This window comes from Gorilla gorilla, chromosome 16, assembly GCF_029281585.2.
Source record: "Gorilla gorilla gorilla isolate KB3781 chromosome 16, NHGRI_mGorGor1-v2.1_pri, whole genome shotgun sequence".
Taxonomy (NCBI): Eukaryota; Metazoa; Chordata; class Mammalia; order Primates; family Hominidae; genus Gorilla; species Gorilla gorilla.
Window position 1 is genome coordinate 56,878,182 of NC_073240.2, and position 16,867 is coordinate 56,895,048.

A 16,867-nucleotide genomic window follows, 5' to 3' on the forward strand; every position below is an offset into this window, starting at 1 on the left:
GGCAAAAATAATGAACAGGCCAGAACCATGTGGCACAGCACTAGAAATGGTTGCCAGATGGATATCATTACTAATATTCAAGTAAGTTTGAATGGTTATAATTGGTCACGGTTATAATTGGCAGAGCTGAGACTTAAACCTAGGTCTGACCAGAATGCTATATTGCCTTTCAATTTGATCAGCAGCTCAGAATTCATCTACTCTTATTTCTGTCTCCCCCAACCCCCAAAGCTATGAAAGGGTATTTTTCTAGGATCCTCTCCTGACTTACCAATTGCAATGAAAATGAGATGCAGTTTGCCATTGGGGCATCCATGATGTTTTTGGCAATCACCATGTGACTCTAACATTCCCTACTCCTGCTTAAAACCTTCCAGCAGCTATGTTGGCTAGAATTTGGATTTGTGTTGAGTGACAGAGACTCAAAATAAGACTCAAAATAAATGTGAGTTAAACCAGAAAGACATTTATTTCTCTCATGTAAAACACATCCAGAGGTAAGCAGTCAGGACTAATTGGGCATCTTCCCTCCCAAAGTCATCATGCTGGGCTCCTTGTATCTTGTTGTTCAATCATCCTCAGCATGTGTCTTTAACATGAAGTCCAGGAGGGCTGCTTGAGTTCTAGCCATCACATTTGCATTCCAGCCAGCAGAGAGGAAGGACAAGAACACTTCAAAGAAGTAGCACCCAAACCTTTTGGTTACATCTCTTTGAGTACTTGGTAAGTGTCTCCACTTAACTGCAAGGGAAGTTGGCAGATGTAGCCTTTTGGTCAGATGGCTGTGTGCTCAGCTAAAAATCAAGGACTTTTACAGTAAGGAAGAAGGGGAGAATGCATACTACTGGTAAGTATCCGCCTCTGCTATAGTGACCTCATTGCATCCTGCAAAGACATTCACTGTGTCTTTTTCATTATATTGCAAAATTTCAAAATGGCAGGTGTCTTCTCTAGCACCTTGTACAGAGACTGACATATTTTAGGCACTTTATCATCTGTTAAAAAAAAGTCCCATTTTTATTTTGATGACATTTTAAGTGATTTAAACATAGATATGACTAGAGTATACCTGTATGAAATGTGCTTGAAAAGCTGTGTGGAAAACAAAATTTTGTATTTAAATCTTCATTCTCCTAATACATCAGGGTATTTCTATGGAGAGAAGGGAGGGAAAAGGATTCAAGTAATTTGGAGGAAAATTACAAACTACAGGTAAATCTAAAAGCAATAAAAATGAAAAAGAATTGTTGACATATAAGGATGGGAGGTTAAAGAACTCCACAAAAATCAAACTCAATTCTAAATTTAAAACCAGAATGAAAATTTCAAAGAAGCAACCAGATCATACAACTGCAGTAGGTACACTGTGAACACATATCTTAAGTATAGCATAATGGTATGAAGTGGGATTTGAAATTAAGATAATCCTGGCTCTTCCTGTTATTATGTTACCTCCACCAGTTAATCTCTGAAGTAAAATTTTCTCACCTGAAAAATAATACTCGCTAAAAATTGTTACAATGAGGACATGAGAATATATGCAAACTATTTAACACTGGGTCTAATGCAAAGAAATACTCTATATACCACAGTAATATCACTCTCATGATATATTTTATTTATATGACTCTTTTCTCCTCTCCAAGAATTAAGTACTTCTTAAAAATCAAATCTTGAAAAATGTAGTCTTTTTGTTTTGTTCTTTTTTCTAAGCAGATTATAGCAACAAGACTGGCATACATATTTTTAAAATTTCAGATGATGCAATATTAATAAGTGATCCCATCCATAAATTTATAATTTTAATTATTTAAAAATTCATTTATAACAATGCATGTCAAAATCTGTACTTCAGATTTAACAAAATAAAAAGTTTGGTCTTTTCTTATGCTGTAGGAGCTGAGGCAACTTGCATTTGTGATACTCAATAATACCTGATTTTTCAGCTCATAGGGGGAAGGCAAGATACCAGTTAACAGTTAGCACCAGTAAACTTATACTTAGTTTGGCAGATTTCAAATTCTTATTTTTTCTTCTACATAGTGTATTATACATACTGTTGGCACTTAACAAAGAACATGTACTTAACTCTTTATGATTGTAAGCCCTTCAAAGGTGGATACAAGATCTTACTCATCTTACCTAGCTATTTTTTGCAGTGACCACTACTGGTTGCCTCCCAAACAGCAAGTCCCTAATATCTTCCCTAGGTGATGGAACTCATTTAAGATGAATGACCACATGCTCCAGGAAATGGGCCCCCCTCCTACCTATAAAGCATTAATTAAGGATCTAAGCTAAGTAATTGGCCTTAGGATGAGCCTTTGTTTAATACAATGAGACTAACAGTGTGTGTATGGAATGCTTAATGGAAGATTCTGAGATTTTTTTTTCTCTGATAAAAGGCTAAGAACTGCTCTTACTATCCTGCTTGGGATGTTATGAGGGTATAACATCTGAGCTGTGGCAGCCATCTTGCGACCATGAGGTAATAGACACAGCAAAGCAAAGCTGAAGATAATGGAACAGAAACACAAACAGGATCTGGTGCCTGTAAACAATGAACCATTGAATGAACCCTTGAACCTCCTATCTCCACTATTATTAAGCTAAAAGTAAGTGTCCTTATGGTTTAAGCCAGTGTTGGGTTTTCAATTACTTGCAACCGAAATCACCTCAGGTGTTACACAGTATTTTCACCCCCAGAATTTCTTACTGGTTGACTCTATGCACTGGTTCTTATGTTTGCCTCCTCTGACATTTTACCCTTCCATGTCATTGAGCACTGAGGATCCTAACATACTAATTTTATAGTATTATCTAGGTAGTTCATTACTTTCATTTTCTCTTGAGTGATTGATTGCCTTTCTTAGGATTGGTTTCATTTTCTTCAAGTACTTTTGAATTTTGATCTGCAGGCTCAGCTTGCTTGGGAGCCTTCCTGCTCTTTACCTCTCCCTTCCTAATCTCCACTCCTTTCCTTTTGTAATTGCTTCTACCACCTGTTCAAACTGAGGGCTCCAGATCTATGGTGATAGTGGAACTATCACAGATCTACAAAGATCTATGTAAACAGAGGAGTAGGCTGTTTGAGAAGATCTGTCTACAATATATAGTCCCCGGCACTGGCTGTTGTTGCTTCTCAGTTTCAAGAGTGAGGAAACTCCATTCAAGACCCTGGTTTCATTACTTTGCAGGAGCTGACACTTCTGGCTACTTCAGCCTGCTTCCAGACCTGTAGCCCAGGTTCTGGCTTACAAATTCATTACACTTATCAGTTTGTTATTTCTGGTACCTGGAAATGTCTATACCGCTTTTGAACACAGCTATGCTTAAAATTTTCTCATTTTCTATTCAGAGCTCCAGAAATATACTTACCTAGGTACTCCATAGGCTAGCATTTAAACACTATGTGAAAGAGAAAAAGATGGCTTTTTGGACAACATAAAGTTCTATGCCATGCACCATTCATTGGTAATAATCCTAAGTGAACAACAGAGTTTTGATGAATGAAATAAGATCTGTGTATTCTTCTGGATTAATAGCACACAGCAGATCAGCAGCACTGTTCTGCCTTCTGCTCATTTTTATTCACTCCCTAAAGTTAATGACATCAAAGGAAGAATAACATTGGGTCTGTTTACAAAATGTGTTGCCTATATAAAATATGTCCCATAAAACACCTTCAGATCCAGTCAGTTTAATATAAAATGTTTTTAATTGTTTTTGAAAACATTTAAAAAACAATTTTTGAGCACTTTAATAAAAAAAGAGAACTGAAATGCTACCGCAATATTCAACTACTGTAGTTTCAGCAGGTACAACAGACAACAAAACACTGGGGAAATCTGACTTTTTGCACTAAATGAAACATGAAACAGGGCTTGTTTTTGTCATTTATCGTGTAGTAAAGCACATTATAGTACAAGACTATTATATGAACCTCAGAAGCACTGCACAAAAAAACACTTTCCTTCTTTTCAGTTCAAAAGTCAGTGCTTATTGCAATTATATGCAAAATTATTTACTTCATGAAGTTTTATGATAAACAGTATGCAAAATGTTTTAAACATCAAAACAATAAAAATAATCTGGAACAGAACATATTCAACAATAACTAAGCAGAATTAGTAAACATAAAGTAAATAAACTGTGAATAACTATGCTTGCCTGGTTAACACTGAACCAGTTTCAATACAGCGAAGAAAAAAAAGAGTGGTTACAGGAATCCTAGTACTGTACAAGATAAGTCAATAACACTCATGCACATTTTGTGATCATGTATTAACATGGTGAAGCAAACTAAACTTAATTCTTCCTGCTGTAATATTCTCATGTAAGAGAATAATAGAAATATCTCATTGAGATCAATGCACATTGCTACATAAGACAATTTTATCTGTCACTTTGATGACATTTTGTCTTTTCATAATGAAACACATTTAAAAAGTTTAATCTGTGGACTGTATTGGTTGCATTTATCCTAAGAGATGTGCCTACCACAGGTTCAACAAATTTAGTGCAATATATGAACCCCAGAAAGTTTGCTGGACGAATTCAACCAAATTTAAAGAGTTTGCTGCAATACTGTACAAGGGGTTAAAAATCCTCCAGTCTTAATATTTTTATCAAAAAAGATTTCCATTATTTTTATATTAGTAGGAAGCTAATAATGTAAACAAGGGATTAGAATGGCCTCAAAATCTCCTTTTCAGAGTATCTCATAAAGAAAGGCTCCCATCATTTGTCAGGAGAAATCACACAGTTTCCTTTGGGTATTGCATACTTTGGTGTGCAGTAGTGCTGTGTCTCAATGTACAGTGAAGAAATAACTAGCATCAAGAAAAAAATACCTAACAAATCATGAAATCAAGATAACAGCAAACACACACAAATGCCAATAACTAAGACATATCAATATATAAACCTCTGCGCCAACTCTAGCACCATTTATTTATCAAAATATGTTAATACCCTACCTTGCAAATTTATTGAACAACAAAACCTTATTAAACCCTTCAGCACATTTGCTAAATATTCATTGATTGTAGTCTTCTGATTGGCTTACTAAGGTAAAGGAAAGCTTAGCTAGGTTCAAGGTAGCATAGCAAATGGTTTTACGTTAGCTTTAAAAACAATGGCAATTTAAAAATCTCTTTGAAAGTGATCTTGAAACTCACTTAAATGGAGCTTTCAACCAGTGAGTAGGTTTGTGTCAACATGCAACTCATAAATAATTATTCACAAAACAAAATGGGAGCCATAGAGAGAAACATTTTAAAACAAATCCTGAGTTGTTCTTTTGCAATTGTGGTTATCATAATAAATAAATTAAGCAAGTAATAAAATGCTCTTCTTCTTCAAGTACTATTGATATCCCCTTTGTTTCATCAGAGATATAAAGATTTGTGGCTTCAGACCTTAGGTGGTGAAATGTTTTTTGTTGTTTTTTATGTTATCCTCCTTCCTGTTTTTCAAAGGGATCCTATGATCAAACTACATTACTATATTCAGGAGGAGTGAGGGAGTCAGTCACTCAATTGAAGAGGAAAAAAACTGATTATTGTGGAATATTTTAATGAAAAATTTCAAAGTAAATCTCAATTAGAATCTCAATATGTACATGTAGCCATTGTGATGAAACTAAGAGAATGCTTTTGTTTTCCTTCTCATTCCCCTAACTTAACAAATAATAAAACATAAAGCATTTTTCTAACATGCTTGTATTTATTATATTAAATTACAAATGCCTGGAGTTAGTTACATTTGCTTGTTTTGTGTGTGTGCGTGCCTGCGCATCTATGTGTGCTAGCTCCATATTAAAATCAACATTTAAATATTAATGCAAGGTCACAAATATAAATGGCTACTTGTTTTTTTCCCTTAAAAATTTTAGTGCAGCTTTGCTTTCCTTAAAGTAATATTTAATTTTCCATTATTTTCTATTTAAGCCCTTCATCGTGGGTGTAAATGGTACTGAAGCCCCAGAAAGTCCTACAGAGATTTTTCACCCTACAGTAGCTCTATGCTTCAAGCCTAAATATTTATAATAACCTGAATATTATCCCTGTTTCAAGGAAGACTTTCTTGTCTACAGTTCACTTTAGCTATGATTTTATATCTAAAAGACAATGCCAACAACAAAATAGCCTATACCTAAAATTGATGGTTTATTCTGAGTTCTGTGCAGATCATCTGATGAAATGAAACTAACTTACATAAAATAAAGATGGACTTCTCTTGTAACAGCTGGATAGTCAATCAATGTGAATAAATGGGGCACATTATAAAATTTAAAACCTAATACTTGTTCTTCTACAGCCTACTGTCTTTAGACACTTGTTAAGAACTGAGGCAAGTCTAACCATTTCCTACTGAAGAAACCACTTCTGCAGCAAACGCTTTTAAAATGTCACAATTAATAGTATTTCTGCTGCGGGAGGCACTTCCATTAAGACAAATACAATACATATGTCTTTAGATACAGTGTGCTACATGTTATAAAACACAATTTAACCCAACATTTCAACAGTAGGATGGTCCTTGCTTTCTATCCATTCAAAACCTGATGAAGTCATAGAATTCATGGATTCACTGCAAATTTGTTGAAATAATGGGTCATTCTTTAATTCTTCCAGTGTAGCTTCATCATCTTGTCCCTGCTGACGACCTGGATCAAACAGTAGATTTGGGTCTAAAGTGTTCAAATCATTGATGCTGCCTGAGAGCTCGGAAGACAACCTGATATCGCTAGAGAAATCAGATGCAGTATTAGTGAGATCAGATGCTACCTGACCTACCAGCTGCTGGTTGGTTTGCAAGCTGTCTCCACTCAACAGGTCTTTAACAGTGCTATTGAAATCTAATTGTTGCTCTCCAATTTCTGATTGTGCTTGATTATCTCCAGGAGAAAAATTGATCTGATCGGTGCTATTACTTTTGGTGAGGTAAGATGGTGTTTGGAACTCATAAACAGAAGTGCTGGAATCGATCATATTTTGTGGGTTGGCACTAGGAAAAACAGTGGAAGGTTCCAAAATCTGAGTGAGATTCATCCGGGCTGTATAATTAGAGGGCAGGTTGTTCATTCCCAAACCTCTCACTGCATCATCATTGTCGGAATCAAGTTTACTCAACAAAACATTGGTTATTTTTTTACTGTTTGCTTGCTTCTGAAGAGCGTTTGGGAAGGCTGTCTGCATCATGACTGTCAATGGAACTGATTGGCTTCTTTGAGCTATGTTGTTGGCACATGCGTCTGTGTGAACATTTGTGAAAACATGAACTTCTGGGGTAACTGGACTTCCAAAGGGGGTCACATTAGATCGTGGGATATTAGATACTGGATAGAGGGTGCTTCCACTAAGATTACGTTGGCGATGAACAGCAGGGCTCACACTCCGGCATCTGAAGTTGCTGCTGGCAGATGAATTAGTTCCTTTATTATCAAGAGGGGCAGGGACTGCAAAACCCTCCTGTTTGTTGGTGTTATTTACAGTGGCACCTTGATGCTGCACAGGAGAGACAGGAGTCAAACGACCAAAATGAGTGTCATGATGTCTGGATTGAGACTGATAAGACTGTCCAGGCACAGCAAAAGCATGAGGTTTTCTGAAACGGTCTTCCACTAGTTCCTGATAGCTTGGGAGAATACCATGGCCAGAAACTGATGAATTACCAACCCCACTATACCCATTATTCATCCATTCAAGCTTGGTTTTGTCAGGGTGTGTGGCCATGGGTCTTTGCATCGGTTTCACAGGACTACTTGAGACAATGCTGGCGTCATGATATGCCATACTGGAGCTTATTGGAGTGAATGCAAATGGATTCCTGCATTCAACAGGGCTAGGGGGGACACTACTGCTGCAGTTAGAATGTGGAGTACCAATGGGTGTATGTCGGCTACTTCCTAAAGCACTATCCACAGGTGTAGTCTGGGCTAGCCTGGAGCAAGGGCTCTCCCGTGACATACTCTGAGATCCAGCAATCATTTCAGATGTTGGGGTTGGGGTTGGGGTTGGAGTAGGAGTGGGTGTGGGTGTGGGTGTGGGTGTGTGGATTGGAGTGCCATTGCTGTGGATTGGATGATAGAAGTGGGTGCTGGAGGTGTGAGATGACATTGGAGCTCCTGGAGTTACTGACTGACTCTGAAGGGCCATTCCCAAACAGTTGCCGTAAGAATGAGAATTGTTCATTGACATTTGCTGCTCCATAAGCACCAGCTCTTCCACAATGCTATCTTGTGTAAGTTCATCATCAAAAGGAAAGTAGCTTTCATTTGTCTGGGAAACAGAAGGCTCAAACTCCTTCAGTTCAGATTGCAGAGGTAACTGATCTGAAGAATGTGCTTGTATTTGATTTAAAGAAGATTCCTGTATCTGGCTATGTAGCTGCTGGCTATATGTGTCCTGTGGCATTCCTTCTAATTCCCAAACAGATTTCTCTAAGTCATTGATATCAGAGTGCTCAGGAATTGTCATAACACTGATATCTTGCTGTTGTTCACAGCTGGCAGATATAAACTCAGAATCTTTAGTGATTTGTTGCCATCCATTTGGATTAAAGCTGCCAACTGACTTTGAATCACTGTCCAACAGAAAGACACTTCCTTCAAGTTTTACTTTTATATCTGGAGATGATGATGGGGTTATTTGCTGTTCCAAAGCTGAATCACTGATAACAAGGGCAGAGGAATTCAAGGGTTGATTTGCTCCTATGTGTGAATTGACATTTACTGATACCTTGCTAGGAATCTGAGCACCTGCTGTTGAACCTTCTGTTTTCCCTGAATGTGGAACCTTTTGGTCCTTCTTAACACTGCCTTGTTTCTGCCCTTCTATGGTAGCTGCTGAAAGCTGTTCCACAATTGGTTTCTTTACAGGAGGCACCTGGGTCTCTTGCAATGTAGAAGACAGTCGTTTTCTTGGGCTTTTAGTGCATAATTTAGGGTCTTTATTGATTGAGTCACCATTAGGTGGTGAGCTGCTGCTGGTGAAAGTTAAGTTCTGAGAAGCAACTGATAGAGTGATAGTGCTTTGATTATTGCCTGTTGACGTGCCTGGCAGCATTTCATTACAGCGACTTTTACATTTGGTCCTCTGGTCACAGACCTTAGTTGCTTTTATTTCAATGACACCTTCATTTGAAGGTTTCTGCAGTGCTCCGTCTGTATTACTTTTCTGCCCCAAAAGGGCACTAGGTGTCTGGGGAGCTTTAGCCTCATCAGAGTTCTCTTGGCACTGTACAGGATGCTCATCTGATGATGTTTCGGGTTCCACTTTGACTTCCACAGCAGATGTTCCCCCCGCACTGCTGGTCCTGGACCCAGGAGACTGAAGTGACACGACAGAACCGTTCTTGATCTGTGGAACACTCCTTGATTCTTCTGTTGTTCCTGCAGCACTGCTGACTGAGGCAGAATGTTTAAGAGGGGTGTTACTGTTGCTGGGTGTGAGGGATATTGTTGTCATTTTCACCACATTTAGAGAACTCATGTGTGAAGCGGGTACAACAGCAGTTTTGATGGGACTACTAGTAAAGAGGACAGTAGTTGGAGAGCGAATGGTGAGTGCACTGGTGTTCGCTGGTTTGGGTAAGATCTGAGGGTAACGGTGCCGGGCAGAACGATCCCCACCAGGACTGGCTGGAACGTTCTGGGGAGTCTTTGGTGCCTGTTTCACAGACTGCATGTGCTGAGTGACCACCTGTACATTGAGGGGAAGAACTTTGCCGTCAGAAGAACTCATTGGACTCGGTGAAGTTACCAATTGCCTAGTCCGCTGGACCTGTTAAAAGATAGCAAAAAATCAGATTTAACAGGTCAAGCCTGTAAATAGTAATTCATGTATCTGTATATACTTTTAAGTCATTTATTAAATGTTAATGTTAAAAAGAAAAAAGTTCCTATGTTAGAAGAGAGTTCTTCTAGACCAGGTTCTACACAATCAGACACATAAATGTAACAAATGCAACCATAATGCATTATAATTAAAAATACGTAAGAACATTAAGTTACTTTTCAGTTAAGACTAAAAGCTTCACACCTGTGATGAATATTTGCTGAAACAGTGATTTAAGGGGGTTACAGGAAGAAGACATAAAATCTTGAAGAAACATACAACTGTAAAGGTTACCTACCAGAATCTATGCTAAGATGGCTCACTCATAGGGGAAACTGTCTTATAAATGTGTCTACCTTAAATGTCTGTAACTAAACCACTGCAAATAAGATACAGCTACTGTCTACTCCAGTTTGCCCTATAATGAATAGTGTGGTTACCATGTATTTCATATTTTAATAACATGATGATGATAATAGGAACAAGAAAAACGATAAAATACCTCCGAAATATTATTATCAATAATAACATAAAGTACCAACTTACTCTCATTTTAAAAGTCCCTTCATCATAATCTCAGTTGTGTGAGATAGGAAAGGAGGAGACTGTTTCCTTATCTACAAATAGAGGTTAATAAACTAGCTAAAGAACTTGGCCAAGGTTCTAGTCCTGTATCTGATAAGCCACGGATAGGCCTACATTTAAGTAATCATTACACATTAGAATTTTACTCCACCTGAATGTAAAAAAGAAAAGCGTTTAAATTTAAAAAAAAAGACTGCAATTAAATTATCTTGGCTGGGTGGGGTGGCTCACGCTTATAATCCCAGTACTTTGGGAGGCCAAGGCGGGTGGATCACTTGACGTCACAAGTTCAAGACCAGCCTGGCCAACTAAAAATACAAAATACAAAAATACAAAAATTAGCTGGGTGTGGTGGTGAGTACCTGTAATCCCAGTTACTCGGGAGGCTGAGGCAGAATAATTGCTTGAACCCAGGAGGTGGAGGTTGCAGTGAGCCGAGATCACAGCACTGCACTTCAGCCTGGGAGACAGAGCAAGACTCTGTCTCAAAAAAAAAAAAAAAAAAAAAAAAAAAATCTTGGCTCAGCCAGGGATGAAACAACTCTAAAAATGAGAAAATTACTCACTCTTACATAAAGCTCTGAGTGGTTATGTGCATACTTTGTATGTCTTGGATCTTTATATTTTCAATAATGTTTCATAGCTTACTTTGTAATCAACAACATACATCCTGAATAAAAGACTGAAGGGGAATGAATCTTCCTGTGGTCACAAAATCAGTTTGTGGCTACCCTTATACCTGCCTTCTTTTCATCTGCCACTTTTAAGTAAACAATTGATTTCCCACCATCCCAATAAGGCCAAATACTATTTAATTATATTACCGGAATGGGACTAGGGACAGCTGCCACAACGATACCAATAGGTTGAGGAGAAAGGATTGAAGGATTTCCATTAGGAAGATTAGTCACTCCATTGCTTGTAGCACTTTCTGACTTTTTTGCTGCAGATTCTCCTGGCAAAGGGGATTGTAGTTTCTGTTCTTGCTGCTTCTTCTGGATTTTCCGTTGCAACTGCTGTTTAGCATCAATTGGAGATGGCAAAGTCTTCACCTGAGGCTGAAAGGAATTACTTTCAGCTGTAGGTATAAAAGCAGAAGGCTGGGTAATTCCTTTCATTCCTGAAAATAAACAGAAAGAAAAGCTGCAATAAATACTCTCCTTTATAGAAGGGAGGTTCCTTTGAATTTCTTTGAGAATGTAGCCATCTACTGGACAAAGCAACCAAAATGGCAAATTTTAACTCACAATTTCTTTATGAAGCATTAGACTTCGAATTTATAAACAACTGTCAATATAGTTTTGTCATCTTACAATATGGTTCAACTCAGGTGACAGTTTCAGTTAACAACAGGATTTTAAAATCAGGTGACAGTTTCAGTTAACAACAGGATTTTAAAAACAGTAGCTATATCATAAATGTGCAGAAGCTAAGATAAATGCCAACACAGCATTTTTACATTTTCTCAAAGGTCAGTAAATTTCCCTCCCCCCATTTCTAATCAGAAATAAATACATGTATTTTCATGATTTTAATATTTAGCCCATGAGGGGCATTCAATAATTCAATAAATATTTGCTGAAGCCACTCCTCATAATGGAAGAAATTTGTATGGAGAAAACAGTTTTTAATTCTACCAGCAATTCATGGAAATAGGCACTATTATTTTATTGCTACTATACAATGATTCCAGTATGACCTAGAAGAAATTCAGAAGCAGAATTTCTTAACAAGACTAAGGTTAAGATATTCCAAAAAAGTGTCACTGAGAAAACCTTTAAAACAGTAAGATAAACACTGAAAAAAATTGACAAAATAAGCAAAATATAAATTTTAGGAAAAATGGATTATAAAATAAAAATTTTTTAAAAGCTCATTTCAGATTTAGGGTATGGCATTGAGATCATTAGAAAGTAGGTTGTGGGCAGTGAAAACAATGAAGAGAAGAAAGGGGAGGAACAACTATCCTGCTGGTACACTTTGCCCTTTCTTTTCTTTTCCCCATCCCAATTTCTGCTTTTCATCATTCTAGTTAACAACAACAACTTGGTGTGGGGAGCAGGAAATAGAGAATGAGGAAGCTATAACTCCCTCCCCATACTCAATAATGATGAGGATCTGTTGAACCCCCAGCCCCTTCTAAAAATCACAATTTTTCATCTCAAATCCAGCTCCAGTTGTTTTGCCTCTTCCCGACCCCAAGCCTCAGCTCTGGCTTCTCAGCACCTGCACCCTGGAGAGCCTCTGCCAATGGCTCACAGCTTGGCTGTCTTATCCTTCCTGCCAGGGTTTTTAGACAGGAATGAGTTCCAAGCAGCTGACTTACAAAAGGACATTTGTAACACAACCTGTTCTTAATATGGAGACTATATTTATATATAAAAAAATTCACCTTCAAAGGATAAAAATTAGTCTACTATCAAAGGTCTTTTTTGAAAAATATAGTAAGGGCTGAGATGAAAATTTTGAGAGACATTCTAAAAATGTTTTGAGTAATGATACAATTGGTAAAGTGTTTACCCTCTCAGGCTGATTGCTTTCAAAAATGGAGTGTCTTTTTAATATATGTAATTTTTAATACTTTTGTTAAACTCACACCTTTATTTGCACTTAGACCTTAAAAATTCATTCATTCAATTCATTCAACATTTCCCACAGTTAGACTTTGTGAATGAGAGAAATAGGAAAGAGATGTTTCTTTTCCCCATGATACCTCCTAAATCCTTCATCTGTTGATATACTCTTTTAGGTGTTGGCAGGGGCAGGAGAAAGACAGCAGAACAAACTGAAGGGTTCATTCCTTTTAAAGCTTATTTTACTATATGACATTATGATATAATTGAGTGAAGCTGGGCTTTGGAGACAGACAAATCAGGATTCAAATCCTGGCTCCATTACTTATGTGCCCATGGACAAGTTAATTGACCTCCCCAAGTCTATAAATTGGGAATAAATATCACCTATCTCACAGGACTGCTGGGGGAATTAAATGAGGTAACATAAGTGAGCTATTTAGCTCGATAAGGCTGGTCAAGCATTCTCCTGCTGGTCAGTACAATGAATAAACAGACTTAGGTCATACAGTTTACATGCAGACAGGAAAAACTCTATGACACTCTTTTTCTGAAATGGGTCTTCAATTGACCACAAAATGAGAGGTTACACACACATACATCCCACATACTAAATGTAAAATTAGAAGAAAACAGGCTCATTATTAATGTGTAAAAGATACTAAAAAAAGAAGTGAAGTTAATTAAGAGACTATAATTCTGGCCAAGATAAATCTATTGTAGATTTTAAAATATTCAGAATTAACACTTAGAAGGCCAGTCCTTGGAAAAATAAGTCTCTGATCACTACATCACTACATTTTTAATAGACATCCTGATTTTCTAGAATAATTTATCCACTCTAGGTTTATAAGGTATAACTGAAATAAGATATTTTTAAAAATTCATCAGAACTGTTATTTTACACAACTATTAATTTAGGAGGGAGTCATTCTAACAAGACTGTCAATTCCCAAAATTGTCGATTCCAAAAATTCATCTTTGAATAAAAATAGTCATATGAATACACAGTAAAAAATATCACTCTTGTTATTTTTTAGTAAGGCTTTGTACGGTTTTGTTTTTTTGAGGCTAAGTTACCTGTCACAGTGTGCAAACATAATTTTATTTATAAGCATTAGTTTCTGGAATGGGAATCTAACAAGTAATTTTAAAATTTAATCTTATTATTTTACTTCTCTTATTAATTTAGATACACATATACATATATGTACATATAAAAGTACATATAAACACATGCTATAAATGTAAAAGTAGCAATGGAAAAATTAATAACATATCAGCTGGGGAATCTACAGTTTCATATGCCAGCAAAACAATATATAGAAACATAGCATTAAGCTTTATAATGAAAGGATTATTATTTTCTTGGCTCAACAAACCCATCTGAATTTAGTGTTAAGTGGAGTAAGAGTGAACACATGCAAGTACTAAAAGGATGAAGTTCTTTGATCTAACTCTTCTTTTGCTACCAATTCTAAATACAATAATACCTCTGTCAGTTTTTAGCTTGTTCACAGTAATGTTGTACCTGCTGGTGCTGCTGCCATTACAGTTAGAGCTGCCATTGACTTGGTGCCTATATAGTGACTTTTTACAAGGAAGCGGGCTAATTCCAAGACGGTGTCAAATGGTTGGCTTAACACTTTCTGGGCCCACTCACACACAAGACGGCAAGCAGAAGAGATAACTTCTTCATCAATATTTTGAAGCTGCCCAGAAGGTTCAGCTCCTTCCAACTAGGCAAAGAAAAAAGGAAATGTTAACTTGTAAAAGACCAGAGAAATTAAATTGAAGCATGTTAAAGATATGTATTCTTAATTAGAAGATACAATATAAATCTGTGGGTTAAAGTAGTATGAATTGACGCACTGGCAGACATATAAGAGCTTTGCAAATAAGGGACTCATACCCACTAGTGCACAGCACTCAGCAGCCTTGCGAATATAACATTTTAAATGGTTTTTAAACATACAAGAAGACTGATATTTTGAATCTTTCTAATGTCAAAACTATGCCAATAGCCACATATTTTTTCTAAAATTCCTATAAAACATATTACATGATGACTGACTTTTTCCTCTTGACTATACACACATATAGTCAATATGTATTTTGGAAATATCGAGAAATCAGTAACTTCGAAACTTTTGTTCCCCCAAATTTCATGTTGATGTAGGTCATATACACTAACATTTTTCAGCCACTGTGTGATTTTTTTTTTCTTATTTGTAAAAGGCACAGTCGCTAGCCTTAACCAAATGAGACTTTGCAGGATGCATTTCAATGTTAATATAAAGGTACAATTTTACTTATTAAAAAGAAAAGGCTGAATTCTTACCCCATCTCCAGTTTTGTGAAAGTCAAGGTTGGGCAGTGTTGGCATATGAACAAAAGCTTTTTTTCTTAGTCCACTGTAGCAATATGTAATAAACAGTTAAGGTCTAAATATTCAAAATTAAATGAATTGCTTATACAGACAGCACTTTAGAAGTAACCATATATGAAATGAGAGAAAAAAATCAACATGACATAACATCTACTTTCTGAATTCTTCAGTAAGAAAAACCTTAATATTAAAAACTTGGGATACTTTTACTCTTTTGAAACTGAAATACCCTTTTAGAATGTTAAATACTACTGTCTTAAATGAAAAGATTCTCATCTGTTATAAATTTTATGAATAAATGTTCCTAATATGCTGTGCCAGCCACCAGTAACAAACAGGTCAGGAGGAAAGGAACAGCCAGATGGAAACCTGGCACAGGGAAGGGAAACTTTAGCCCAGGGCTCTGTGACAAAAACAACTCTTAGGAGTGTCACAAGGGCTTTAACCTTTTCGTTTCTCTTTTTCCACTGAAACATACAGGATTATCGCCTGTAACATGCCAAAGACACATCAAAACATTTTTGTTTGCATTTGGGAAGCAAGAATAGGTCATGCAACTAGTGGTTAGAGAACACCTGGAACCATTTTAGAAAAGCAAGTTTCTTCCCTTCCCCTTCCTCTCTCATCTCCTCCATTTTATGCTCTGAAAAAAAGACAAGAGCTAAGGGGGAGAAAATGGATGTAATCCTAATATGATACAGAGACCCTCTATTTTACAATCTTCTTCTAAGAGGAGAAAGAACTATAATGAATTCTTAATTTTAATTTCCTTATTTCTGTTTGCTCCTAAGTATTTCTCCATCACAAGAAGGACCTTTTCTGTCCTCTGGCTTTAATTTTAATATGGGCTTTAAATGGATGGCTGAAAAATACTTGTACTGAAAGATTAGTGTTTCTGTTAAAGTTCCATAAGATTTTTTTTTTTTTTTTTTGCCAAGGAGATCCCCTATGTTTCTAAATTAAAGGAAGAAACGAAGATAAGCTAGCATCTTTCTCCACTTTTATTCTTATAATTGTTAAACATATGGCAGGCCTCAAAACTTCTTACTGTTAAAACAAAGGAGATCAGACCATTAATAACACTTTACATTGATAGACTAAGGTAAAATCTATCACAATTCTAATCTATGAATAAACCATTATTTGCTATTTCTTTCATAGTGTGATAAATACCTGTGAAAGTTACATTTGCAATTATTCTACTTAAGCTTTTGAGTTGCTTTAATTTGAAGTTTATTTCTAAATAAAGTTGCCAGTTGAACTACAACAATAGATGTTCTATAACAAGTGAGAACATAGAGGTATTACTAACACCATTCTGGTAAAGGATATTTAGATTTGCCTCTTGTGCCCAAACGACGTGCCTTCATGTTTGGAAAGACGTTTTTCATGATCTTTCCAAAATCAGCAGCACTTAATGGATGGTAACCAAGATTGTCACAATAGCTCCTGCAAAAGAAGGAAGGACCAATTTAGAG

The 16,867-nt window shown here is 36.5% G+C and overlaps 1 protein-coding gene across 4 annotated transcripts in view; it reads right to left on the minus strand.

Moving 5' to 3' along the window:
• Window positions 1-450: 450 nt before the first annotated feature.
• Window positions 451-16,867, minus strand: part of RFX7 (regulatory factor X7) — a 148,555-nt gene continuing 132,138 nt past the window's right edge. For all 4 annotated transcript variants that reach the window (XM_063699001.1, XM_063699002.1, XM_063699003.1 and 1 more), the window contains 5 exons: window positions 16,718-16,838; window positions 15,342-15,422; window positions 14,532-14,739; window positions 11,252-11,547; window positions 451-9,788 (listed from right to left, as the gene is read on the minus strand). In XM_063699001.1, the coding sequence (XP_063555071.1) occupies window positions 6,513-9,788; window positions 11,252-11,547; window positions 14,532-14,739; window positions 15,342-15,422; window positions 16,718-16,838 (3,982 nt within the window). In that variant the 3' untranslated portion in view covers window positions 451-6,512. The remainder of the gene's footprint in view (window positions 9,789-11,251; window positions 11,548-14,531; window positions 14,740-15,341; window positions 15,423-16,717; window positions 16,839-16,867) is intronic.